The sequence below is a fragment of the Pseudorca crassidens genome, chromosome 1, assembly GCF_039906515.1.
Source record: "Pseudorca crassidens isolate mPseCra1 chromosome 1, mPseCra1.hap1, whole genome shotgun sequence".
In the NCBI taxonomy this organism is placed as follows: domain Eukaryota; kingdom Metazoa; phylum Chordata; class Mammalia; order Artiodactyla; family Delphinidae; genus Pseudorca; species Pseudorca crassidens.
This window is the reverse complement of record NC_090296.1, coordinates 85,639,308-85,665,793: the sequence shown is the minus strand read 5'-3', so window position 1 is coordinate 85,665,793 and position 26,486 is coordinate 85,639,308. Positions and strand designations below refer to the sequence as shown.

Genomic DNA, 26,486 nt, shown 5'->3' with positions numbered 1-26,486 from the left:
AGCCGTCCCTCCTCTCTGCCCCCCAGCTCGGCTCCTCGGGGCCCTCCCTGCCCATGGTGAGGGGCACAGAGCGGGCGAGCTGGTGTGCAGGTCACAGTGTGGCCCTGATCCTGACGACCAGGGTGCCCCCTGCTCCGGGCCCGCCCTCCACTGCTGCAGGTTTGAGAGCCAGCGGGCGCCCCTGCGGGAGCGCAGGACAGCCCTGGAGGCCCGGAGCCTCCTCCTGCAGTCCTTCAAGGAGGCCGACGAGGAGATGGCCTGGGTGCGGGAGACGCTGTCCCTGACGGCCGCTCGGGACTGTGGCCAGAGCCCCAGCGCCCTGCAGCGCCTGCAGGAGAAGTGCCAGGTGTCGGCCCAGCGGGAGGGGCGGGGCCATCGTCAGTCGCCTCGGGCTGAAGCTTCTCCCTGGATTCTTTGGTGGTCACAGGGGCAGGGTTCTCTCTGGGGGCAGCTATGGGATCCCACCGGGCTTGAGACGTGACTCTGGGTCCCCCGAGGAGCACCCAGGAGCATCCCCCATCTTCCTCCGACTCTGCAGAACCTGGAGACTGAGATGAGCAGCCCTGAGGTTCTGACCCAGGCAGCGGTGGGCACAGGGTGCGAGCTGGTGCAGGCTGGGCACTTTGCTGCCCGCGACGTGGCTGCCCGGGCGCGGCAGCTGGAGGATGCCATGGGCCGCCTGCAGGCAGAGGCTACGCAGAGGCGACAGCGGCTGCAGCAGGCTCAGGAGGCCCAGCAGTTCCTGATGGAGGTGAGGGGGTGCGATGGGGCACGAAAGGGTGGGGGTTGGTCATGACGACACCCAGAGGGTAGGCAGGGCTGGAAGGTAACCCCCAGGTGGGGCTCCGGGCTCTCTGTGCATCTTCTGTCACCTCCACTAAGTTGTCTCCTGTCCCCAAGATCTTCCTTCAGCATGTTTCCCAGGAAACAGCCCACTGGGTTTGGTTTGGTTTGGTTTTGCTGTTTTTTCTAAACCAATGATTCTCAATCAGTGCTTCACATGAGTATCACCTGGAACTTTTAAGACGTGCTGACACTCAGCTGTTTTCCAGACCAAATCAGAATCTCATGGGGTGAGAGCCAGGCACAGCCAATTGTTAAAACTCTCAGGTGATCCCCGTCAGCCAAGTTGAGAACCACTCACTGCTCTGAATCTCAAGGCCACGAACTCAAAGTTGGGAGCCCTGGAGGGCATCGCCCAGGGAAACCTGTCCTCTATGCCACCCCAGCTCCCAGAGGCAGGATCCTGGCTGGAAGAATGGGGCTGTGTTCAAGAACGGGACATTGAGGATATGGGCCAGAGTGCCGAGGCCACGCAGGCCTTTCTGCGGTGGCTGGAGGCCACCAGGAGAGACCTGGAGGGGTTCAGCACACGCATCGAGAGGCTGCAGCAGACAGCAGCCCTCCTCGAGAACGGGCAGAACCCAGAAATGTGCGTTGGAGCCAGGCCCAAATAGGGAGGAGCAGGGAGGGGCTCTCCCTAGAGAGGCACGAGGCCGGTCCAGCCTGGAGAGGAAGGGCTCCAGGCGGACTGTCCTTCCTGCCGCAGCCCCAAGTTGCTCGCCCTGATGCTCGCAGTGAGGGACACCCACTCAGGGCTGTTGCAGAGAGCGGAGGGCAGGGGGCAAGGCCTTCGGGAGCAGCTGCAGCTCCACCAACTGGAGCGGGAAGCCCTGCTCCTGGACGCCTGGCTGGCCAGCAAAGGTGGCCACTGCCGAGTCCCAGGACTACAGGCAGGACCTGGAGGCCGTCAAGGTGAGTCACTCCTGAGCGAACCTGGAGGAGAGTAGATTGAGTGGCCCACAAGGGCAGAGAAGGGGGAGGGGGCCACACAGGAAGTGGGAGGCTCTGGGAGGATCCCCGTGGTCCTAGAGGCAGGGCCAAGGGACGTCAGGAGTGGCAGATTCTGCCGAGCCCTTCAGTAGCTTTGAGAGCTGCTGGACGCCACCTCCAGAGTGACCTCCCTGGCCCTGCACCCTGCAGGTGCTGGAAGAGAAGTTCGATGCTTTCAGAAAGGAAGTCCAGAGCCTGGGACAGGCCAATGTGCAGGCCCTGCGGAAGCAGGCAGGCTCCTTGGAATGGGCAGCACCCAGGTGCTCTCCCCAGATTCAAGGGCAGCGGAGTCACATCGAGGCCATTTGGGAGAGACTGGACCGGGCAGTGAAAACCCGCACACAGGTAGGTGCCCTCAGTCTCAGCCAGGGGCAGCCAAGGGGCTGGAACAGCTGTGTAACCTGCCTGGGCCAGGGACAGGCAGCCCCACCGTGTCTGTGTGTCTGTGTGTCTGTGTGTGGAGCAGGGTGGCTGCCTCCAACTCCCAGTGCCAAGCAGATCAAAAGTCGCAGTCTTCCACCTCCAGCCCTCTCCGAGTCTCTCCACTGATGTGGTTTCCCCCTGGCAGCTCACACCTCCAGGGAGAAACAGGAAGCATGTCTGGCCAGCTCCTGACCCCCCCGCCCCCAAAGCCCCCTCCAAACATAGGCTTCAGGTTTATTAGACACAGGCCCCGTTGGTCTCTTGTCCTTCACCACACCCGCTAACTGGGCAAGACCGCTCCAGCCATTCACTCTTCTCATCTAAATGCTCTGAGTGGATGTGTGCTGAGGGCACCCCCAGCGTTGCTCCATGACCTTCGCTCTCAGCCACAGCTGGCAGTTTCTAGAAAAGCAGTCCAGGTCCCCGAGCCCCTGACAGAGCCTGCAGCCCAGGGATACCTCCTCTGAGCGTCCTGGCCAGGCAGCCTCCTGAGGCGACCCTCTTCATCTCAGCCAGGTGCCCCCAAAAGAACGTCCTCCCTCCTGTGGACTCATTCCCACCTGCTTCCAAGCCCCCACCTCTGCCCCTCTCATGAGTTGGGCACTGAAGACCCTCTCCTCACAGAATCCCCCAGGGCCCTACCCCGTCATCAGTAACATCACACATTCACAGAGCAGCTGCCACATCTGGGACATTTCCTGTACCCGGTGGTCATGAACGAGTCACCAAGCCCCAGGGACCTACTTGTTTAAAAGGAAGTGGCCCGGAAGGTTACACCTCCAGGGAGAGAGGACCCTGGCCGGAGCAGGCCCGCCCTCCTCTCTCAGAACCTGGCCATGGCCCGTGAGGTCTGCGGCTTTGAGCAGGTAGCAGCCGAGCTCCGGGGCTGGATGCAGGAGAGGGCGGCCCCGGTGGCAAGAGATGCCTGTGGCCGCAGCCCAGCGCCGGTGCAAACCCTGCAGCAACAGCACAGATGCCTGGAGGTAAGGGTCCACGCCCCGTGGGCTGCCCGTCTGACCTCCTCCCCTGGGTAAGGGGACCCCAGAGGTGGGAAGGGAGGCCCTGCCTGCCCGGGCTGTGGAGGTGGGCTTCTCAGAGTGGATGGGTGCTCCCTGAAAAGGAGCAGAGGCATCAGGTTGCCAGGGGGTAAGGCCTGATTCTGGCTGCAGGAGAGACTGGCAGCGATGGAAAAGGAGGGGGCCCAGGTGCAGATGGAGCCCTGCCAGCTGGGCCAGCTACACCCTGTGGCTCAGGAGGGCCTGGCCAAGCAACTGGCTGAGGTGCAGGAGGCCTGGCCACCCTGAATGCGAAGGTCCAGGAGCGGGGTCAGCAGCTGGAGGAGGCTGCCCAGGGCCACGCCTTCCTCGGACGCTGTTGGGAACTGCTGTAGGTGGCATCCTGCCCCGGCTGTTGGCTCAGCTCTGCCCTGCAGGGCGGGGGTCACCCCAGCTCTTTGGGGGGTATAGTCCCCATCTCCCTATGCAGCTCATGCCCTGCCCCCCACCCCAGTCTGCCCTCCTGGCCCTGACAGCAGCTTCCCCTCCCTGCCCCACAGAGCATGGGCTCAGGAGAAGCAGGGGCTGGTGTCCTCAGAGGAGCTGGCTGGGGATGTGTCTGGGACCGAGCGGCTCCTGGAGCTGCTGGAGGAGCTGGGGCAACAAATCAAGGGGCACTGCCGTCAAGCCCAGGATGTACAGCAGGAAGGGCAGCGGCCGGTGGACAATGGCCGCTTCATGTCCCTGGAGGTACGAGCACAGAGATGGGTCTTGGGCTGAGCTGGGCACACAGCCAGGTTACCCAAGGCCTCGGAACCCTGAGCAGGAGCAGGGGGCGGAGAGAGGGGGGCAGAGACGGGGAGGGTCCAGGCCTCACGGTCTTCCCTCGACACCTCTGCTGGGTGCTCCAGCCCTGCCCCACCCCGTGGCTCTGCCTGAGCATCTCACCCCCAGTGCCCTGTCCCCGCAGATGACAGAGTGCCTGCAGGAGCTGGACGGTTGGCCGCGGGCACTCAGGGAGGCCTGGGCCCTGCACTGGGAGCGCTGTGAGGGGAGCTGGCGTCTGCAGAAGCTGCAGCAGTGGCTGGACCGGGCCGAGGCCTGGCTGGCGTGCCGGGAGGACCTCCTGCTGGACCCCAACTGCAGGGTGAGCCGAGGCCCTGCCCCTTAGCTGGCTGCACCGTCTGGCAGCTACAGCCAAGGGCAGATCCTGCTGCTCCCCTGCACCCTGGGCCCCCGGCCAGGTTGCAGAGGGTGAGGGAATGGCTCTCTGCACCCCCGAGGGCTGGGCCGCACCCTGGCTTGCTTCTCCCCAGCGCTCGGTGTCAGATGTGGAGTGGCTGCTCCACAGACACCAGGACTTAGAAAAGCTGCTGGCTGCCCAGGAGGAGAAGTTTGCTTACTGCAGAGGAAGGCAGGGGTGAGCGGAGGTTGAAATGAGGGTGCACTGGGAGATAGGGGCCTGGGGGCCCATGGGGGTGGGCGGTCCTGGTCTCAGCCCGAGAGTCAGGCTCTCTCCAGGCGCTGAGCCCACATCTGACCCTTCAGGAAAGCCCTATTCTTTCCCTTGCTGGCTGTCACGTCCTGTTGCCCACATCTCCAGGTAGGCTAGGGCGCCGTGTGCACTGGGATGAGGGAAGTCTCCTGAGCTGGAGCAGGAAAAGATGAAGAACAGTGAGGACACGGGGGCTCTCTGGGTGGGAGGCACGTGGGGAGGAGAGGCTGGGGCATGGAGCCCCCCAGAGCCCTGGCCTGGCTCCCCTCCCGAAGGTGGAACAGAAGCCACAGGTGAAGGAGCTGAAAGCTGGGAGAGGTGGCAGCGGGCTGACCTCCCTCCAGCAGAGCCCTTGGGAAGCTGGTGGCCCAGAGCACAGCTGACCGAGACAGCACAGCTGCAGCCACGTGTCCCCGTCGGGCCTCGCATACCCTTTGCCACCACTGTCTCCCTGGAGAGCGCGGCAGGGACCGTCGGGGTAGGGAGCCCACACCCCGAGCCAGCACTTCAGTACCAGGGACCAGGGGGGTCACCAGGGATGAGGAGGTTGGGGAGGGTTAGATGCCTCGCCCACCTTCCAGAGGTGGGCCCCATCTTGCATTTTCAGGATGCAAAGCGTGCCCCTGCCATGGAGACTTTTGGAGCTTATGTAGGAGCTCCTGCCTGGGAGGAGCCAGGGAAGTGCCCGGAAACTGCTTCCACAGCAGCTGCCCTCCACAGAGCCACTTGAGGGCTGAGGGCAGCGGGGCCTGGCGGGCTCGAGTTGTGGTGCCCACCGCGGCAACTGGACAGTCTGGCTCCCCGGGGCCACTTCACAGCTTCTGTCCTCGCCCAAGTGGGGGTGTGCCCCTCATCTTCCTCTTCCTGGGTTCCCTGGAAGTTTACCCCCTGGCTCCCTCTTCCCCGTGGGCACCTTGGTCCAGTCCAGTCCTTTCCCTGGGAGCCTCTGGAGACACACAGGCTTTGGCGAGGCTGGTGCAGCCTCACGCCTTCTCTCCACAGCCCGGCATGAGCCCCAGGGACGGCTGCCCTGGGGCCTCGGGGGGCAGCTGCCCGAGCCTGCTCCAGGACGAGCGGATGGCAGCCAAGGTACTGGGCAGGGGGTGGGCGGGCAGAGGACAAAGAAGGACCCACAGGGAAGAGCAGAGACAGTCGTGGTAAACTCTACCGCTCGTTTCTCCTCAGAACGCGGCTTCCACAGCCACCCTTGACCTCGCAGAAGCCCAGCGTGAGAGACCAAGGGATCACCAAGATGGAAAACACACTTTCTCCTTAAGGTGAGGGCCATGTCGGGGGAGAGACACGCTGACTTGACAGGCACAGCCCCCCAAGGGCAGCTGAGGGGACTGGAGGCAGCTGGGCTCATGACTGGGCCGCAGGCTGCCTGCGGTAGAGACCGTTTGCAGCACCATCTGAAGGGCAGGCTGAGAGCTGGCATGGAGCCCCGAGCAGCGCGGCAGGCAGGCTCCAGGGGAAGCCTGGGGAACGGGGCAGGCGCGAGGGGCATTGATTCCCTGGGCCCCAAGCTGCTGGCACTGGATGCGTCCTTGGAAGTTTCACATCTACTATCTCTGTGCCTGAGAGGTAAGTGGGAGTTTTTTTCTCAATTTAAGGCCCCGAGAGGGTAAGCAACTTGCCAGAGATCACATAGCTAATTAGTAGAAGCGGAGCCAGGCTTGATGCCCTGACAGCCTCCTGGTTCTGTTCACCCACTTTGGAGTCTGACTCCCCTGAGCCTTTCCCTCAAGGATCTTCATGGGCTTCCCCATGCTCTGCTCTGCTAGTGAGGCCTTTTCTAACCTTGTAGTCTTCAAACAGCTCTGAACGCACCTCCCTTGGGGTGTCTTATAGACAGTGGCCAAGCCCAGCTCTACTGCTAGGAGGAATACACAGAAAGCACCCCTTAGACCAGAAATCTTTCATCATTGTGGTCTGACAGGCTCCGTGTGGAGAGAGCGTTTAGGGGCCCCACCTGGGAGTCCCTCTGGGTTCCTGGCTCTGTTCCTTACACTGTGTCTGTTCCTCTGGGATCTCCCTGAGGCTGTCCTTCCAGAATCCCAAAGGGACCTGAGTTTCTCCAGGCTAAGCCTCCCTGAGCCCATCGGCATTGTCTTCCAGGAGGCCGGATGCACTGGGGGAACCTGCCCCCGAGTGCTGGGCCTGGGCTGCCTCTCAGCGTGGGTAAGGCTTGGTGTGTGCAGAGTGGCCAGAAGCAGGTGCCTCTTAGACCGTTCGGGCCGCTATAACAAAGATACCACAGACTGGGTAGGACTTGAACAACAGACACTTACTTCTCACAGTTCTGGAGACTAGGAAGTCACCTCAAGGCCCCTCCTCTTAATACCATCAGCTCGGGGGTAGGATTTCAAGCCATGGCAAGGAGGAAGGAGCAGGCATGGAGTCTGCTGCTGCAGATGGCCAACTCCCGGGCCAGGCTGACCGCTGTTCTTCCTTGGCTCTGCAGCCCCCAGTCTGAGCCCAGAGCTCCGAGCCAGACCCTTGGGCTTCCCGGCTGAGCGCTCTGCTGAGAGGGTGCTCGGCCCAGCCGGTAGGGCACCTGGGTGTGTGGGCGGGAGTCCTGAGCCCCCATGACTGGCACAGACGCTGCCCTCTTAGGCCCAAGGAAGGTCCTGGAACTCAAACTACACTGCTCAGGTGTGGGGCCACCCCCACCCTGTCACGGTCTCAGCAGTGACGACAGAGTCCAGACCTGAGGCTCCCTTTCCCCCCAGGTTCCCCGGCTGCCCCCACCCTCCTCGCCGAGGGAGACACGACTGCGCCGACAGCCACCCTTGGCCCGTGGGCTCCCGTAAAGGAAACTGCACGAGGCTCCCGCCGGCTGTCTTGCTCAGGCCAGACCCACGGTGAGTGTACCCGGCTTCCCTTTGCACACACCAGGAAGCCTCCCGGGTGCCCACACACTCTCCCCCTCCTTGCTCTCCTGTCCTTCCTCTCCAAGATGCAGCACTGTTTGCAAGGCGGCCAGACCCCTCCTGCACCCTTGCTCCTGTCCCCACTCTCTGTCTCCATCCTCCCAGCTTTTCCACAGTCCAAGGACTAGGTCCCTGCTCCAGGGGGGAAGGGGAGGAGCCTTACTATCCCAGAGAGCCCGGAAGTCAGGATGTCACCCAGACACACACCCGTAGACCCCAAGACCCACACAGAGGTTCACACACAGAACAGACCTACACACAGCCTTGTGCCTGAGGACTCACATCACAGCAGGGGTGGCAGCCAGTCGTGGTGTCTGGTGTAATTATCCACTCCTGCAGGACCTACAGCTTCCAATTTATGATTCAGATGATGTGCTGCTGAGTCAACAGGCCTTATCCAGGACATGGTGGCTTCTAAGGTCATCAGAGCAGCCATTTCTTCTGCTCTGTGCCTCCAGCCACATGCCCAGGGAACAGAGGTAGTGAGGTGCATCATGGGAACCAGTCATCTCCCATGCCCCCCACACATCATGGTCCCTCCTGCAGCTACCTCCCAGTAGCCACACCCCACATCAATGTTAGGAGGAGGTGTAGAGGCCTGGGGCACCAGTGCTTGGAGAAGATTCTCGGGAAGCTAGGCCCTAAATTCACTCCACCTCCCTGTTCTCCCAACAGGTCTGGGCCCTGAAGCGAACCTGCAGGTGGCACCAAACCTCAGGGCTACAAGCGAGGACACCCTCAAGGGGACCAGGAGACCCAGCTATCAGACCCTTGGGACCAACATCTGGAATAGACGGTTAGGAGACAGGCCCCACCAAGGTCCGAGCTTGCTGAAGTCACGCCGTTAGCACTGGTCTGTCTTTGGCGCATCTGATCCCAGGTCTGGCCCACCCCTATCAATCAGTCATGGGACAGGAAGCAGCCCTTTGCCTGAGTCCCTGGGTGAGGAAGACAGGGGTGCTGGCTGTCACTGCCTGCAAGTCACCTGGGCAGGGCCAGGGCTGCAGCAGCAAGACCCACCCCACAGGCTAAACTGGCCACCTCTCTGCTTGGAGAGAGTGGGCCGGAGTGGAGTAGACACTGCCATGAGCTCACAGCCTGCTCTTCAGGGGAAGCCCAAGCTGACTTGCCAGCTCTATAAGGTGCCTGGGGAGAGGTTTTGTTTCCTAAACCAGTCCTTGCCCTGGGTAACCAAGAGGTGGGATGACCTGTCCCTTCTCGGAAGCAATGACAGTAATCTCCGTAATGCCTCACGTTTGTACGGGCCTCTGTAATACGTAAAACGCTCTACTTTCACTCTGTACAGCTACTCAAGGTAGCAAGGAAGGGAAAGGACACGCAGGTCACGGGGTTTTGGGTGCGTACACAAATCTGGCCCAGACTGCCCCACTTACCCCCGCTGCCACGTCATGGAGACGAGGCCCCAGCCCCTGTTTAAAACCCTCAACCTACCCCAGGGTGTCCATGGCAGGGGTGCTGGTGGCTTCAGTGCCACGTCTGGGTGGTGCTGGGCACCTTCGTGAGCCCCTCAGAGGGCTGGCGACCACAACTGGGCCGTCCAAACTGCCAGAGGCTCTGAACTTGGGGATGATGGTCTCCACCCCAACTCAACTGGAGCAGCAAGGCGGCCAAGAAGGGAGCCTGAAAAAGTCAGAGGCCGTGGGGCTGGGGCGTGGCATCCTCCCGCGCATCACTCGGCCCGGCGCTGCCTGCGCCGCCGCACGGCCTCACGCAGGGCCTCCAGCAGCTGCTCCTGGTTGTTGCAGATGTTGTAATGCGTCAGGCGGAGCAGCTTGTCCATGTCCTCCCGGCTGTAAGTCACCTTCATGTAGTGGTAGGGGGAGTCGGATGAAGACAGGTTCACCTCCCCGGCCTCCTGCGCCTCGGCCGTCCGCCGGACCCCTGTGGAGAGAGTGCAGGCTGGCCATGGGAGGCAACCTCACTGGGGATGGAGGGCGGGTTTGGGGTCACCTGGGTGGAGGATAGAGGAGGGCTCCAGAGGATGGTGGCTCACCTGGGGCTGAGTACTCCCGGAAAGAGGCGTTGACCAGCGGGAAGTGCAGCACAGCAGGGGCGTCAGGGTGGGCAGGGTCCGAGAAGAGGTGGCACTCCCGGGGCTGGCACTGCTCCTCGGGGCTGGGTGAGATGGACGGGAATGGGATGCCCTGCTCCTGGCAGAACCGATCCAGGATCTGCAGCTGCTGCAGGGTGGGCAGAAGAGGCATCAGCGGGATGGGCCCATGGGCTCCCAGTGTCCTCCACGCTGGACTGACTGAACGTGGAGGTCTGCTAAGATGCGGGACTGAGCGCCCAGATGCCAAGCCAGACGCTAGTGGACCCAACAGGCCAGGCTTGGTCAATGTTCTAAACCTGGCAGCCCTTCTATGGCAGCCCCTTTGGTGTCAACGGAGCCGGGCTGCTAACAACTCCCAGGTCCTGCAACTGGGAGACAAAATCCTTCCCGGGACCAGCACAGAAACTCAAAGCAAGGAGTCCTAGGGGTTCAGGACCAAACAGGGTGCAGGTACGTTTAAAATAAAATACATTTTAAAACACTGCCAGCTTCCCATCACGCCAACTTCCTGAGCAGAGTAAGTGCCCCTGGGGGAGAGTTCACAGAATCCACAGCCTTTCATTCACAGCGTCGCTATCACGGCCCCTGAGTGTTTCCTGAGCACTCCAAAGCGGATCTCTCCAGAGTCAGGAATGTTGGGCCAGCTGAGGCCAGGCCTGGCATTGCCCCCCCCCAAGCCTGCCCGATGCCCACCTGAAAGGCTCCATGGAGGTTGTAATCCAGCGACAGGATGAGGTCCACGTCCCGTGTGGGCCGCAGGAGGGGTGGGCAGCTGGTGTTGACTAAGTAGCCAACATCCAACAGGCAAAGGAAGGGTTCTGCAGGTGTCAGCTGGCTGGGGAGGCCATCCAGTTTGGTGGCTGGAAAGGTGGGCGGGGGGAACCGGGTGGAGAGCAGCTGTCACGGGTGCTAAAGGCACCAGCCCTCCAGCCTAATGCCAGCTCCTTGCTGCTTCAGAAGGAGGCTCTGCCATCCGGCTCCTGCCCTCTCCTGCCAAAGCAGCACCTCAACTCCCAAGGCTCCACAGATGGGCCCTGACCCCAACGTAAGGAGAGGAAAAGGGGCTCCCGCTCCAAGCCAGGCAGAGAACTGAACTCAAACGAATTGGGGCCCAGGGATTGGACAGTGCAGATGTCTGGACCAGGGACCCAAGGCTCAGGTGGCCATGGGAAGAGTTTGGGGAGCTGGGAGCCGGGGAGAAAAGCAATACCTTTCCAGGCAGAGAAGTGAGGATGCTGGAAATAGTCCTTGTGGAAAGAGAGGCCACGGAGGAAATTGTGGGTGGCCTGGGCAAGTGGACGCCATGTCAGAAGGTCAGTGAAGAACTCAGCTATCCTGCTGGCCACTGTGGGAGGCTCTTGTATATTCAGAAGGGGGACCTGCTCCTTGTCTGCAGTCAAGGACGGGGGAAACAGGGACCCTTTATTCCAGCCTCTGTGGACTCACAATGGAGGAGAGAGCCACCCCACGCTCCCCAAGTACAGCCCCACTGGCTGCCTCTCCCATCCTTCCCGGGGAAGAGCCCGGGCGCCTACCCAGGCTGGCCTGAGCCTGTGCCCAGCGGTCCCAGAACTGGCTGGGCTCGGAGGACCAATACAAGCTGTCCTGGAGGCTGGCTGCGTACACGTTGCTCCAGATGCCTGAGGAGGAGATCCGAGTGGGAGACAGTCCCCCACCTCACCACACCCAGACCCTTCCCCACAGCCCATCTGGGACCAGGAAACGTCTCAGTGACGGAGCTGGGACAGTCGAGCCCACCACCGCGCCCAGGCCCCTAGCTTCTCCCACCTCCCAGACCCGCTCACCTTCCAGGAAGCAGATGCGGGACTCAGGAAGCCGCTTTATCAGGCGCCCCATGAAGAACTCGGAGCCGAAGAGCTCAGAGGGGATGAAGGCGCCGTACTTGGGAAAGCCGACCTCGTAGGGGGAGAACTCACACCACTCTGTGAAGAGCCACACAGCCTCACCACGGGGCCCCGCGTCGGGCAGCCTCGTGACCAGGAGGCTCAGCCTTGCTGCTGGCGCCCTGAGCGTGGGACCCACGGCCCTTGCCCCCATCCCAAAGCCTGAGTGACTCGGATAGGATGACAGGCTCTGGAAAGCACGGGACCTGGCCCAGAAAAGGGGGTGTGTTAACACCCACCTTCACACACAGGCCTGGCTACCCGTCACCCCAACAACTGTGAGAGCGCAGGTCACGGTTCTGGAGCTACTCACCCCCAAATTCAAAAGTAGTCAGGTTCCGTTCTTTGGTGTTGAGAGCACAGTAGATGGGCAGAGGGTTCTGGCCACGGCTCAGGGCCTCCCGCTGGTCTGAGAGTTTGTGGTCGTGAGGCTGAGGGAAGGTAGGGTGAGAAAGCCAGGGCTTCTTGGCGCCTTTCCCAGCCCCTGCGGCCCAGGGCCGCTCCCCATCTCTGGACCTCGCCCTGGCTTTGGCTGCCCCCCTCCCCACACCTCGTCATGCAACAGCGCCTCGTTGATGAGGGCCCACAGGGTGGTGAAGCAGGGCGGGTGGCCCAGGTGTGCACGCTCAGCCAGCTCCTGCTGGTACCGCCACAGCTGGCTGGGGGCCACCACGCCCAGCTTGCTCTTGGTCACCTGCGTCTTCAGTGACTCGATGGGCCCTGCCAGGTCCTTCTGAGACCACTCTGGGTCCTCATAGAGGTTGGCCAAAGCCCTGGGAAAAGCCAAAGCCAGGGGGATTGTCACTCAAGGACCCCCATCACATGCCTTGGGCTCTCTCTTCTGCTAGGACAATGGCCCAAAAGACACCTTCCAGCGTCCCCTTGAGCACCTTTCTCCCTGGCACGTGCATTCTCCCACCCCTTCCAGTTTGGTCAGAGAGGCCGGTGGAGTCTGAGAGAGCCTTACCACCACACCCTCCTATCACAGCCCAACTAGCCCCTCCCAGGCTCCTACACTCAAACTCACCAGGTGGAGCCCGAGGCCCCTGTGATGTAGGAGATGCAGTCCAAGAGGCCCAGCTCCTTCAGGCCCGCCAGCTGCCCATACAGGGAAGTCATGGCCCGGGTCCCACCACCAGTGGCCGCAACAGCTACCACTGGGATCTGGAAGAGAGAACAGCCAGGCTTGGAGAGGCCTTAGGGAAGGGGAAGGCCAAGCCACAGGTGGAAGAGGTAGCAAGCCAAGTGCCCACTCAGCTCACCCACAGCTAAGGCTAGTCAAGATCTGATCAGGGCTCTTGGGACCAGTTCTAGTCAGGTCTGCTGAGGAAGGTCTAGTCGGAAGTAGCCTTGCAAGGGTCAGGCTTGTCTGGTTTTTCAGAACTCCAAGAGAAATGGACAAGTTCCAAGCCTCATCTCCTCACCTCTAGCCCCTAAGAAGTCTGGGGATTGCTTTCTTGAAGCCCCAGGGCCACCTCTCTCCCTCTTTCTAGGAGAGGTGGAATCCCTAGGAGATGCCCCAGGCCTCACGCACCGCTCTGCATCTGACGTGATCAAGCTCCTGACAACAGCAAGGGAGAGGGAAGCAGAGCAGGGTCCAAGGCTGGCTCGGCACCAGTTCTAGTCTGGTTAGGGCACAACCAGTCCTAGCATCCAGCACTGAACCCGAGGACGCCCCCCAGTCCAGCCCAGTCCCCAGACCTCATCCTCCTGCAGGTCTCCATCCAGCTGCAGGGCCTGCTTCAGGGCCTTGGCCACCACCTGCTTCCTCCTGCTCAGGAAGGCCCGCTCCTCGGCACAGGGCCCGCAGTCCAGCCGCACTGCCAGCTCTCTCGGTCTGGGTGGGAAAGAAGGGACCGTGAGGCAGCTCCTGGCCTCATCGGAGAAAGAGAAGGGGGCCAGCCTGCCTGCCCCGGGAAGCCAGCCGCCACCCTTCTCTCCTCTCCCCAACCCTCGCCCCAGCTCCTGTGTCCCCACTGACGTGTGATGTGTGGACGTGAGGGGGAGAAGGTGAACCCAGACCCTGGCGGGGACACACTTGGGGAAGCAGCACAGCGGATTCACAGGACCAGGAAAGCGGTGACTGAAGAGGCTCCAGGGGGGACCCAACGCCATCGATCCACTTCCTCCTCTCAGCCTCCCTCCCTCACTCACCCAAAAATGACTCGAAAGGGGACAGGAATGGCGCTCCCGCCTCTTCATGGTGCGGAGCTAGCCCCCCAGGCATGTGCAGGGCCAGTGTAGGCGGCTCCTCCCATCTCCTGAGGGTTAACTGAGGCCCCGAAGGGGCGCGACTGCACTCCTCTTGGTTTCCTTGCCCCCTCTGTGCCTCTAACCACTGTTCCACCTTCCATCTGCTTTTCCAGCCAAACATTTATCAAGGGCCTCCCAAGTGCCAGGCACTGGGCTAGACACACACCCCTCTGACTGAAGCAGGAATGCATGTAAAAAGTTAACAGGAAGAGCCTTCATCTGCCAAGGCTCCAGCACCTCAGGCCCCACCCTGGGAGCAAACCCCTGAGCATCTCAGGATTCACGGTGGCCGAGCCTGCTAGCGGCCGCCCCATGCCTGCTCATTCCTCCAGGCTGAGTGCCCGCTGCTGTCCCCCGTGACCTTTCCCAGTGCCAGCCGGCCTCTCACCCTTCTTCTTTTTTCAGCTCCACCTTCATCAGGGGCTCCTGAAAACCATGAAGCCTCCAGTCACAAAGATGGGACACCCCGTTTCCTTCAATCCAGCCTAAGCCACGTCCCATGACAGACCCATGCTCCCTTGGGCCCCAGCCACCTCCACAGGGGCCAGGCCTCAGGCCTGAAGACAGGGATGCTCAGAGGACCCCTCTCCCCAGAGCCTGGCCTGGCATTTGTCCACGGCCTGGCCCAAGGACAGAAGCCGCTAGAGAAGCAGGCCAGCCCTTCAAGGCCTGGGGCCTGGGCCCACCCCACCCGTGCACATCTGGCTTTCTTCCTCTGGGTAACCAGTACCTGGGATGTAGGGAAGACACGTCTCACCACCTGGTCAGAGGGCAGTGCCCTCAGAGGCACCTTTAGCTGCTCTTGGGGCTCATCCTGCAGGAAGGATGAAGAGGACCTAAGAATCTCCACCCTTCCATTCCAGCAAAGCCTCACCAATTGCCCCAGGAGTGACAGAGAAGTAGCCGGAAGGGGGACAGGAGGCTGAGGTCAACCCCACACTTCCCAGGATGCCTGACACTGCCAGGGAGTGATGGGGAGGGGGCTCGGGGTGAGCAGAGGAACAGGCTGGCAGGAGGTGCCAAGGGAAGCAGGGTGGAGGGCTCTGTGGGCCTCAGCGCCCGGGACGTCCCAGTACCTGCAGGTGAACACTCAGCTCCTGCTCCCAGCAGGCCGGCCAATGGAAGTGGAAGGAGCCGGCGCCCACGGAGGCCTCCTGCGGACCCTCACAGGACCCAGGAACCACGAGCTGAACTCTGCCCTCCGACCCTGGAAAGAGGAACCAGGGCAGAGAGGCTCGGAATGGGATCTCAGCCCACAGAGGCCCCTGTCTTGCCTAAGGGGCCTGGGGGACGGGGCACCTCCCCCCCCACTGAGATGGAGGTCTGGCTCAGACCTAGGCTGGGAGATGGGGTCCCACCACAGCCCCTCTGAGGACTAAAGGGAAAAGCCCCAGCATGGATTCATCCCCTCACTCCTGCTCCTGGCTGAGAGCTGGGGGCAGCTAGTGCAAGGTTCCCTCCAGGGTCCCCTTAGAAAGGGGAAGACAAGGGCTGAGAGACGGCAGCTATCCCAGTGGTTCGGGGACTCACCCTGCTGGCCCCCAGCCTTCTCCAGTCGAACACACAAGCAGGAGAGCTCCCGGGCCTAGGTCATTAAGAAAGCCCCTCAGACTCGAGCCCCTCCCCTGCTGGAGATGCCACCCTCCCGACACCCTGGTTCTTGCTCCTCAGCACCTTTTTACCTTGGCCCTGAGTCACCAAACATTTGCTTGGGGTTGTAGCCTCTGGAACTAAAATCCCAGCCACTCCCACCCCCAGCAACAGCGCTACCCGACCCCCGTGGTGGGCCCAAGCTTCAGGCCCAGGGAGAAGGGTGAGCACAGGGCACGAGGGAGGGGTTCCAGACTCACCACCAGGATGCCATTACTGACGAGGCGCTCAGCACAGTCGGTCCTGGAAAGAGCCCCCAGTGACCCTTACCGAGAATCCAGGTTCCCATCCCCCAAGGAGGTCTGGGCTTTCCTCCTCCACCCCTGATGCCTCCCAGAGAAGGGTGTCAGCTCTGGGTGCGCTGGGCTCTCTCCTTCCCAGAAGGAATCACTCCCACCCGGGGAAGTGCCCCATGGCCCGACTTACAGATTCTGCAGCCGAAATTCAACTTCCAGCTGCTCCTTGCCCTGTAGAGAGAAAGAAGCAAGCTAGAAACAGTGAGGAGTACATGTGTGTGTAGGCCCCAACCCAGACACCTGGGCAGCTGCAGTCCCAGTGGTGAGGAGAGCCACTGTCCACCTTCCCTGGACTGCTCCAAGAAAGCTGCCCTTGGCTCAGGGGACAAGACAGAGGGTCGGGGACAGGACCGCTCTTTGGTGGACAGTAGCTCCTCGCTGACAGAGGCCTCTGGGATGCCAGGGAAGCCTGGACCACTCACTGGAGAAGAAAGCCATGTACCTGACCACCCTCCAAAGCATCCCCTCCCCACAGCTGAAGCCCTCCGCTGCCTGCACACAGCCTTGCCTGAGGGTTCAGTGAGAAGCTCTCACGCCGGGACTCCCCAGCCCGCAAAGTCCCCACGTCAAACAGCACCAACAACAGAGGGTCATCCTTGGTCAGAAGGTCCTGGTCAAAGACTTTGAACTGCACGATGTTCTGAAAGGGGAACAGAGTAAGGGGGCTGCAGGAAGAAGGGGTGGGACAGGGGTGGGTCAGGGAGCAGGGCCAGGCTGATGCCTGCCCACCTTGAGCTGGGTGTGGATTCGGAAATGAAAGCTCTGATTCCAGATGGGGTTTCTGCTGTTCTTGACCACGCGCGTCTGGAGCTGGTGGCTGGAGGCCGAGGGCAGCCACAGAGTCACGTAGCAGTCAGAGGGGGTCACTGTGGGAAGGAAGAAGGAGCGCCTGGTGCTGGCCAAGAGCCCTTCCCAGCCCAGCTGCCCAGAGCCCACGTCCTTCCATCACAGGCAGCCCCAGGAGACCTAGAGACCCAGGGAATGGGGTTGGGTCGGGAGGCAGGAGGTGCAGGCCTGACCTCGACGTTCCATCCACTACCTCCTCTCAGCACCCTCTCTGGGACCCGCCGCACGCCCAGCCCTACTTGCATCTCTTCCCACTGTCCTGCCCCACTCTGAAGCCAGCTGCAGAACCACTGCCCTCTCTGGGCCCAGCACTCACATAGGTCCTTGGAGGGCAGGTCACGGGCCTGCAGGACATGAATGGTGAGCAAGCAGGTCCCAGGCACCTTTGCCTGCAGAGGAGAGAGAGAGAAACAGGCTTACTACAGGCTGATGGGCCCAAAGGGGAGGCTGGGGTGACACCTTGAGGCCTAGTCCTGAACCAAAAGGACCAGCCCTGCCCAGCCACAGGCCTGTCCTCCACCCACCAGAGTCCTGAGCCTAAAGGCGGCTGTAGTATCCCCTGATGACGCCTGCCTACACTTACACAACATGCTGCACCGGTTCTGGTCCAAGGGCTTCATGTAGATTAACTCGATTTAATCATACAACCACCCTATGCATGAGAACTACTTATTATGACCAACCCCACAAGGAAACAGAGGCACAGAAAGGCTAAGTAGTTGCTTGCCCAAGACCCAGGGCCAGGATTGGAGCAGGCTAGCTCGACTTGTGCTCTCCACTCCCACACCTACCTGCTTCCTTACTCTTTCCACCCCACAACCCTGGCTCCCCTTTACTAAGCAGTCTTGAGGCTGGTCTTGGGTGGCAGAGGGGACCCCTGGGCAGCAAAGGGGGTGTGGATAGAAGGGCCCTGATGGAACGGAGTCCAGGGGCAAAGCTGGAAAAGCTCACCCATCATGCCCTAAGCAACTGAGAAGGAACACAGGAGCGGCCACTTCCTCTGGGGCCCCAGGACGGCAGCTGGGAGCCTGAGTTCTCAGGGCCCAAATCCATGGTGCCAGGGAGCTCTGCCTAGAGCCCATTTCTAGGGCAGGAAAAACACAGAATGATCCTGCTTCCCAAGACCCTGCCTTTTCCCTGGCTTCTGCTCCCTGGCCCTGTCCAAGGCCGGCAAACAGCTGGAGAAGCCCATAGCTCCCTCAAGAAACAGCATTAACCAGACCCCGCAGGGACCAGTGCCCTAGCAGGTCTTACCAGAGCCATGAGGCAGAGAGTCCTTGGGAGGAAGGAATGGCGGGCAGCACCTGCAGGACTGAGGACTGTCAGCTTTCTCACCGAGAGCCAGGGATGTCCCAGGAGGCCTCGAGCTCCTCCCTGGTTCCTGCCCACCGCTTCAGCTCCACCCAAGCCCCACACCCAATCCTGGACCAGCCGCCCGTCCAGGAGATGAGACACCTTAAGCCCACACAGAGCCAATGACACCCTCGTGATGAGGGCTCAGCACCCCCACAGACCCATCCTCTCCAGCCACCGCCCGCTGGGCCCCACAGCCCTGCTCTCCCTGCCTGGACCTCGAAGAGGGGCCCCCAGGAGAGCTTGCCGTCAGCGGCTGAGCAAGAGGCCGCGGGGGTCTGGCTGGGGTTGCGGTTGAAGGGGCTGCTGAGGTCTGGAAGGCAGGGAGTGGGCCCCAGAGTGGCAGCAAACCCGCAAGCCGCGTCCCCAGCCCCAGGGCCTTCCACAGCCTCCTGGTGCCAATGTGACAGAACCGCCCGGTCTTCACTGAAGTGCTTGGCCAACCTGAGGGGAGCGCCCCGGGCCCCAGCGTGAGCCGGCAGGGCTGTGGCTTGTTCTGTGAAACAGCCCTTCAAAGCCACGTGCCGGGCTGCCTCCACCTTGGAGCTGGGTGCTGGGTGGCAGCCAGGGAAGGGGGCTCTTCCGTCCCCAGCGCCAGGTTGGGGCAAGGGGGCGGGGTGGGGACAGCGAGTACAGAGACCCACGAGGGACAGGGGTTTCTGTCCCCTCCTATCTGTGCCTGCTGTGAGGGAAACAAGGGCAACCCTTAGGGAACAAGACCCCACCAGCTGCCGTGGAGCTGAAGGTGGAGAGCAAACAAGGCCAGAGCGAAGCTAGCGAGAGCTTTACAAGCTCTCCGTCAATGAGCTCCGTGCCACATAGTGACAACAGGGCTGAGGTCGGCCTGCTTGCCCCAGAGAGGCTGTGACAGCGGCCGGGGACAGAGGTCTCGGCTGCAGAGATCTCCTCAGGCCCCGGCCTGGACCCAGCCCTCACCCCCAAGCAGGGTCACCCTGAAATGTTTACCTGAACCTTCCAGCCCTCACCAGACCACAGAAGGCAACCATGAGGGAGCCTTAGCACATACGTGAATCATAGCTGCCTTTTATTGAACGCTTCCTCTGCGCCAGACCAGTGCCATCCTTACAGATACCAGCCCCAACACGCCATGAAGTAGGAACGATCGTTATCTGTTTTACAGACAGCACACTGAGGCTGTGAGGCAGTAACTCGCCCAAGGTCACGGCGCTGGTGAGAGGGTGCCGCACCTGAACCCCACTCCTCTTCCAGAACAGGCTGCTGCCTCACCTGTGCGCCAGCTGCCTGGGAGACCACACCCAGACCTGCCTGGCGCCTCCTGGTCCTCCCGATCCTCTGAAGCTGACCCTAAGCCCAGCTGGGCCAGCAGCCAGCACCTCTGACTCCAGATTGCCTCTCGAGGTGACTGGCTCAGGAGGGGCACGGCCTTTTCCGTAAGTCGTCCTTGGCGATGTTCACCAGGGCTCGGTCAGTTGAGGCCTGAGGCCTTAGTGAGGGAGTCAAGCAGCTGGAAGTAACTGTACTTGAGGTCATACTCCATGTCGTACCAGAAATTCACTGTGGAGAGAATGGAGACCGGAGCACGAGGGTCCCCCTTCTAATCTAAGCTTCCCCACACACCCCCCCGGTGAGCTGGGCAGCCCCTCACCGGCCATGCAGCCATGGGACTGCTGGACGTGGTGGAACCACAGGGCGGGCAGATAGAGCATCTCGCCAGTCTGCACGGTGCAGTGAAGGGCCTGGGCCTGACTGTAACTGGGGTACTCGGCCAGATCTGGAGCCAAGGGGTCCAGTGGGATCCAAGGCACCTGGGAACACAGCAGATTCCAGGGAGTAGGCCCAAAGCCCCCAGGCCCTCCAGCTCTGTCCCTGGAGGTAAACACCATGGGCCCTGCCCTGCTTGGCACCGGGAGGCCCAGACGTAGGGATTCTCCAGAGCAAAGCACCACCTCCCCATCTCTTTTGTGCCTGTTCCTCAGAGCCCAGGTTCCTTGCCTCCCCGCTCCCGGGGCCCAGGAACAAAGCAGACACCTTCTCCATGGCCTCTTCATCCACCATCTTGAATGAGCCCTCTTCGGTTAGCTGGTAGGTTGCCGGTGTGTACAGCTCTGAAGCCAGAGGGAGAAAGCTATGGGCACCCTCAAAGGGCCTGGAGCTTGCCCACCACTCCCACTTGTTCCCTGGGTGCAGGGGCAAGAGGGCCAGGAGTCCTAGTGCAGCGGAGACGCTGTGTCCACACCTCAGGCCTGGGGTCCAGCCCGCCCAGGGCTACCCACTGCCCTCCCTCTACTTTGGGCCACCTGCTCCCCGGCCCCTCCAGGCTGCATCCCCTACCATAGGGGATGAAGGGCCGGTCGCTGGGTGGATGCAGCAGGAAGTGTTTCTCTCCCGAGACCACACAGTAGAGGTTCTCATAGTGGTCCTTATGCACTGCCGACACAGAGGGCCCAGTGGGCAGGGTTAGGAGGGGGCAGACACTCGCACTTGGGGCCCTGCACCCCAAGACAGCTTACAGTGTGACAGAAGAGCAGACAAAGTCAGAGGAGGCTCGGGGGATGCCAAGGAGAGGAGTCTGGCAGGCATTCAGGCATCTCAGATCTCTGCCTGCCAGGGACTTGACACCAGGAGGGGAATTCACACAAACAGGGTTCTTCTGAGTCTACCCCGACTTAGCTGGCCTTCAGTGCTTTCTAGGGACCTACAAGAAACAGGGTCCCCCGCGTCCAGTGCCGCGGGCACCTTCGCCCACCTGAGCTGCTGGGGAAGGCCCTCTGTTATGCCTGAGCCCCAGAATCCCAGGAGAAATCTTAGAGATCAATCAGTCCGACTTCCCTGCAGGCCAGCCTTCCACTCTCCGCCTTGCCTTCGCTCCCCACAACCTCCTCCCCACCTTTGTATTCCCGACACCTACATGATGTCACTGCAGCTGCCTCCCCCAGCCAGAAGTTCACAGCATCAGGCATCTTTCCTGTGGGTCAGAGGAAAGAGGGCGAGTTAGGAGAGGCCAGGCTGGGAACTACCACCACACAGTGATGCTGGGCCAGGACCTGGGCGGGGAGCAGAGGGGCCCCAGGAGAACGGCAGGGAGAAGGGGCAGAGGTGGATGAGCATGGCGAGGGGCCTCTGTCTCCTGGAGAAGGAAGGGCAGCCATCTTCAGTAGTTCATCGAAATGAAGTCAAGGCCGAGGGAGCTGACCCCGTGGGGCCAGGAGTGTGGGCCGTCATCAGCAAGGGGAGAGGTGCAGCAAGCGGGGCTGGCTCCCACCTTCCCACTTCTTCCCTGCCCGGGCCCCACCTCCACTCACCCAGCGCCTCAGAGGCCCAGGGCACGTGGGGCTCCAGATCAGGCAACAGCTGGGGCAGCTCGGTGAGGAGGTTGGAGCACTGCTTCTGCACGTAGAGGACCCCGGGGTGTTGTGCTCGGCCCTCCAGCACATCCAGCACACAGCTCAGGGGCAGGCGGCGCTCGGCAGGCATCACAAACCGGTCCCCTCGCACGGCATCCGCGTAACCATCTGGGGTCACCGCCACACTCACCTCCGCGGAGCCCGCCGTGGCTCTAGAGGAATGGACACTCAGTCCAAGCCCAGACGCCCCAAGGCACCGCCCACACTCTGCACCCAGGGCAGCCCCCACCTGAGGTAGGGGAGGGACCACTTCTGGAGGGCTGGCCAGTGCTGCAGGGCATTTCGGATGATGCAGGGCCTGTTGGGGCAGACCCAGTCACGGTAGAAGTGGAGTGGACCCGGGGGCTTGTCCAGGTAGGGCACAGCAGGAGGCACGCTGAGCTCTGAGAAAAAGAGGCAGGGGAAGGGGGTTGAGGCCAACAGTACCCAGTTGCTGCCCCACGGCCTGCATAAGAGATGCCCTCTCTGGGCAGTTCACTGTGTCACCAGGCAATGCCTATAGGTGACCAAGGGACCCTGGACAACCAGGAATAGAAGAATGAGGAGGGAAATTAAAAGGAGAAAGTGTGAAACACCCATAAACACACCAGGATGGGCCCTAAGAGTCCACAGGGCCATGGGCTGCTGCTCAGCACACAACCCAAACCCTCCAGGGGGCCACATCCGGCCCTGCACAGTGAACCCCTGGCTTTCCTACTCTGGAGTGGCCAACCTCCTGGCATCCATTAGGAAAGGCAGCCATGGAGGCAGTGTCGGGAGCTCCAGAATGAGTAGAGCTGAGGCCCCAAGGCCAACGCTTGTAATGGGTGGGCCAAGGTTCTGAAGAGCACCTAAAATGTGCTGAGGACTTGGCTGGGCCATCGTGGAGGTATTAAGGGATGATTTGAGCATCATCTCAAGAAGCTTACAACCTAACTGGAGAGACAGGCTGCCACACAAAACCATCGGAAGAAAAGTAAGGGCTGAACTGTCTTCTGGTCTTACCGAACAGCATCACCATCCTCAGACACCCAGGGCTGCCATGTGTATTTGGGCAGATCGTGTGGTGCGCCACCTGTGCAGAGGTCAATAGTGGCCCTGTGTCACCCTTAACAAAAATCTCTTCTTATTTACTTATTTATTCATTTATATTTGGCTGCGTTGGGTCTTCGTTGCTACGCTCGGGCTTTCTCTAGTTGCAGTGAGTGGGAACTACTCTTTGTTGCGGTGCGCAGGCTTCTCATCCTGGTGGCTTCTCTTGTTGCAGGACACGGGCTCTATGGCGCGGGCTTCAGTAGTTGTGGCTTGCGGGCTCAGTAGCGCAGGCTCAGTAGTTGTGGTGCATGGGCTTAGCTGCTCTGAGGCATGTGGGATCTTCCTGGACCAGGGCTCAAAGCCGTGTCCCCTGCATTGGCAGGCGGATTCTTAACCACTGCACCACCAGGGAAGCCCCCAAAATCTCTCCTTTTCAACTCTTTCTTCTCATTCCTGGTATCCTACTGATTACCTCTAAGTCCTGTTGATTCTACCACCTATGTCTCTCAAGCCACACACACCCCTTTCCTCTGCTGGTAACCACTTTCAAAGTTAGCTCATTTGGGTCCTCAAATGTCACTTTGATGAGGCTTCCCTCTCTGGCCACCCTTTTTAATATTGTAACCTGCCCCCAACAATCTTTATACCCCTTCCCTTCTTATTTTTATCATTTCTCACTATCTAACACTATATATTTTACTTATTCCATTTGTTTATCGATCTCTCTTGCTAGAATGTATGCTCCATGAGGGCAGGGATGCTTCTTAGTCACTGATGTACCCCCCCCAGGACCTAGCACACAGTAGGTGCTCAGTAAATATTTGCTTAATGGTTGAATATAAGTCTCCAAAATCTCCTGGCTGGATGATTGCTGCAGTGAACTAACTGGTTTCCTTGGCTTAATTCCACTCCTTCTCAAAGCATCCCCCACCCTGGCCCAGTCATCTTCCTAAAATACAATCTCATCTTGTCACACCTCTAGTAAAAAGTCCTTTGACGGCTTACCACTGCTCCTTACAAAATACAGTCAGCCTTGGCACACACATTCAAGACACTCCCGTGATGAGGCCCAACCTACTTTTCCAGGCTGGTTTCCTCCTGTCTGGTGCCTGCCCGTCAGCACACACTCTACTCAGGTGGTGCCAAACGTTGTTCCTGCTGCTCACTCACACTGGAATGCCTTCCTCCTGGCTTTTATACAGGGCATCGGCTTTGCTGTGTTATTTTCATCCTTGCGGTCTAGCCTGAATGTCTTGGTCCCCAGTGGGTGGTTACTACATCCTATCCCAACAGCCACTGCACTCATTTCCACCTCCGAGGTCACGCTCTCTCTCATGACCGCATCTCCACGCCGGTCATCTGGGCCTTGCCATCAGCTGGAAAGTGAAATGTCTTTAGATCAAAAATTGAAACTGAGTGGGAAGACCCTGGTGGTCCCCGGAAAACTGAAAAGGAAGTATGCTTCCTTCACTGGCTCAAGAGGCAAGATGGAACGTGCCAGGTAGATAAGGGAGCGAGGGCGAGGAACCTGCCAAAGGGCCTTCCCAGTCATGCCAGCCCATCTAAGCAGTCACCTGGTGGGGCTCAATAAATCTCCCTGTTATTCTTACTAGGAGTCTTAAAATAAGTGGACACTGCCTTTTGTTTTTTTTTTTTTAACCCTTTGTACTTTCTGTAATTACTTCAGTTTTACTTTTTCACCGTTTAATAGATTTCCTTTAGAGAATGGCCACTATTCCCTCCTGGGGCTTCCAAGTGAGAATTTCAAAAAGGATCCAAACAATTCCTCTGGTCCGACAATTCTTCTGCTAGGAATTTAACCAACAAAAACACACATGTGCACAAAGGCTCTGCTCCAGGCACACCAGCCTCCTCACTGATCCCTGAACACACCCAGCACACTGCCACCATAGGGCATCTGACCCACGTGCCCTCTCCTGGAAAGCTCTTGTCTCTCAGAGGTCTGCTCGGCTCCCCTGCTCCCCTCCTTCTTCAAGCCAGTGCTCAGATCTCACCTTATCGAAGAGGCCTACCCTGACCTTCTCATTTCAACTTGTAACCTGCCCTCCACCCCACATCCCGAGCCTCCTCATTCTGCTTTACTTTTTTACCCCAGAGCACTTATCTTCTAACCCAATTTTTTCTACTATGTAATTTACTCATTTAGTGTGCCTATGGTTAATTGCCTCCTCACTTAGAATGTAAGCTCTACAAGGGTAGAGATTTGTTTTCTTTGCTGATGTATCCTAAACATACTGAATGGAGCCTGGCACACTGAAGAGCTTACTAAGTATTAGTTAAACATTCGTTTAAAGTATTGGTTGCAGTATTGAAAACAATAGACTGGAAATGGCCTAAATGCCTACCAATAGTGGGCTGATTAAATAAATTACAGCATTAGTACACAGCAGAGGTGGAAAAGACTGAAAAAGACTGAAGTACAGTGATATGGAACGATTTTCAAGATACACAGTACAGAAGAGTGCGCTTAACAAGCTACCATTTGCATAAAAAGGGAGATATAACAGTCATAGGTTTGTGTGTAGATATTAACAGAGTATTTCTGGAAGGATGCATACTGGAGCCTGGAATGGTAGGGAAGCTTACTTTACATTGTGTTGAGTCTGCTGGGGTTTTATTTTTTTGTTTGTTTTTTGTTTTTTTGCGGTATGCGGGCCTCTCACTGCTGTGGCCTCTCCCGTTGCGGAGCAACAGGCTCTGGACGCGCAGGCTCAGCGGCCATGGCTCACGGGCCCAGCCGCTCCGCGGCATGTGGGATCTTCCCGGACCGGGGCACGAACCCACGTCCCCTGCATCGGCAGGCGGACTCTAAACCACCGCGCCACCAGGGAAGCCCGGAGTCTGCTGTTTTTTAAACCATGTGCCCATGTCACTATTCAGTGATAAGATACTGCTTAAAAATATAAAGAAAAAAAGGAAGAGAATAAGAGAGAAAAATAAAAACCAAGCAGGGGGGCTTCCCTAGTGGCGCAGTGGTTGACAGTCTGCCTGCCGATGCAGGGGACACGGGTTCGCGCCCCGGTCCGGGAGGATCCCACATGCCGCGGAGCGGCTGGGCCCGTGAGCCATGGCCGCTGAGCCTGCGCTTCCGGAGCCTGTGCTCCTCAACGGCCGAGGCCACAACAGTGAGAGGCCCGCGTAGCGCAAAAAAAAAAAAAAAAAACAAACCAAGCAGGGAAAGAGCCAGGGATCTCCAGTACAGCTGCCTCCAGTTCTCCCAAAGCTCTGCAGTGCTCGCAGCTTGGAGGAGTCTTTTCCTGAAGGAAGCGATCCAGCAGGGGTTCAGAGAGGGAGAAACCTTAAAGATTTCACAACAGGGAAGGGTGGGAAGGGCAACAACAGAATGCCCCAAGTATTCGGTGCCGGCTGACGGTGGGAAACACAGAACGCCACCAGAGTAAAGACTGGGCCGGGTCTTGGGAATAATGTGAAGAGTCACCCCAAGAAGCCACGAAAGTGCGGGAACACGGAAGGAGGGGAGCTGAGGGCCCACCCAGGGGGCTGGGGAACGGGGCTGCGACACGCGCGATCAGAGAGGGGCCGGCCACCAGTCACGTGCACGAGGTTCCGCACCCCTTGAGGAAAAGAAACACGGTGCACTCTGGTGCCAGTAGCCCAGGAAGAACAGGGCGCACCCGGATCCGCGACCCGGTTCTCGGCAAGCCCAGGGCCCCTCCCGCATCTCGTAGTTGCTCTGCGGTCGACGAGCCACCCCACTCACCCCTTGCCGCAGCCGGGAACTCCCGTAACTCCCTTCTCACAGCGTCCAAAACCGCGTCCGCCATGATGACGCCGCCACCGCCCCTCCCTCCCTCTCTCCTTAAGACCTCGCCCCGGGCCCGAGGCCCCGCCCTTCCCTGCGGCCTCAAGCCCGGGCTCCCAGCCCTCCCCCACGCCTCGTCCTCCCCCACACTGCAGCTGAAGTCCGCAGCTTCCAACTGCCCACCCCCATACACCCCCAGGCGACCACAGATTTTGTATCCACTCGGCGAGAAGCCGCGCCTCCTCTC

The 26,486-nt window shown here is 60.0% G+C and overlaps 2 protein-coding genes across 5 annotated transcripts; both read right to left on the bottom strand.

Annotated features, from left to right (window-relative positions):
• Positions 1-8,929: 8,929 nt before the first annotated feature.
• On the bottom strand, positions 8,930-19,336 carry PLA2G4B (phospholipase A2 group IVB). Of its 2 annotated transcripts, XM_067744160.1 has the most exons (21): positions 19,304-19,336; positions 19,083-19,185; positions 17,019-17,091; positions 16,586-16,722; positions 16,365-16,496; positions 15,987-16,027; positions 15,761-15,803; positions 15,441-15,495; positions 14,987-15,117; positions 14,641-14,724; positions 14,299-14,336; positions 13,359-13,494; positions 12,685-12,821; positions 12,208-12,430; positions 11,971-12,088; positions 11,559-11,696; positions 11,289-11,393; positions 10,964-11,143; positions 10,447-10,613; positions 9,694-9,880; positions 8,930-9,581 (listed from the first exon to the last, which is right to left on the bottom strand). In XM_067744160.1, exons 2-21 carry the CDS (start codon positions 19,089-19,091, stop codon positions 9,370-9,372), a joined length of 2,346 nt encoding a protein of 781 aa, XP_067600261.1. In that variant the 5' UTR covers positions 19,092-19,185; positions 19,304-19,336; the 3' UTR covers positions 8,930-9,369. The 2 variants fall into 2 exon arrangements, with proteins under 2 accessions (XP_067600261.1, XP_067600253.1); XM_067744152.1 differs by lacking the exons at positions 19,083-19,185; positions 19,304-19,336 and adding an exon at positions 17,957-18,939.
• JMJD7 (jumonji domain containing 7) lies at positions 19,080-26,308 on the bottom strand. 3 transcript variants are annotated; one of them, XM_067744189.1, is made up of 9 exons: positions 26,198-26,273; positions 22,426-22,495; positions 21,671-21,824; positions 21,340-21,593; positions 20,946-21,002; positions 20,369-20,464; positions 20,066-20,142; positions 19,683-19,842; positions 19,080-19,591 (listed from the first exon to the last, which is right to left on the bottom strand). In XM_067744189.1, the coding sequence occupies exons 2-9, from the start codon at positions 22,439-22,441 to the stop codon at positions 19,503-19,505; spliced, it is 903 nt and encodes a 300-aa protein (XP_067600290.1). In that variant the 5' UTR covers positions 22,442-22,495; positions 26,198-26,273; the 3' UTR covers positions 19,080-19,502. The 3 variants fall into 3 exon arrangements, with proteins under 3 accessions (XP_067600290.1, XP_067600281.1, XP_067600299.1); XM_067744180.1 differs by lacking the exon at positions 22,426-22,495 and having other exon boundaries at positions 26,198-26,308; XM_067744198.1 differs by lacking the exons at positions 21,671-21,824; positions 22,426-22,495 and having other exon boundaries at positions 26,198-26,272.
• Between the last annotated feature and the right edge of the window lie 178 nt (positions 26,309-26,486).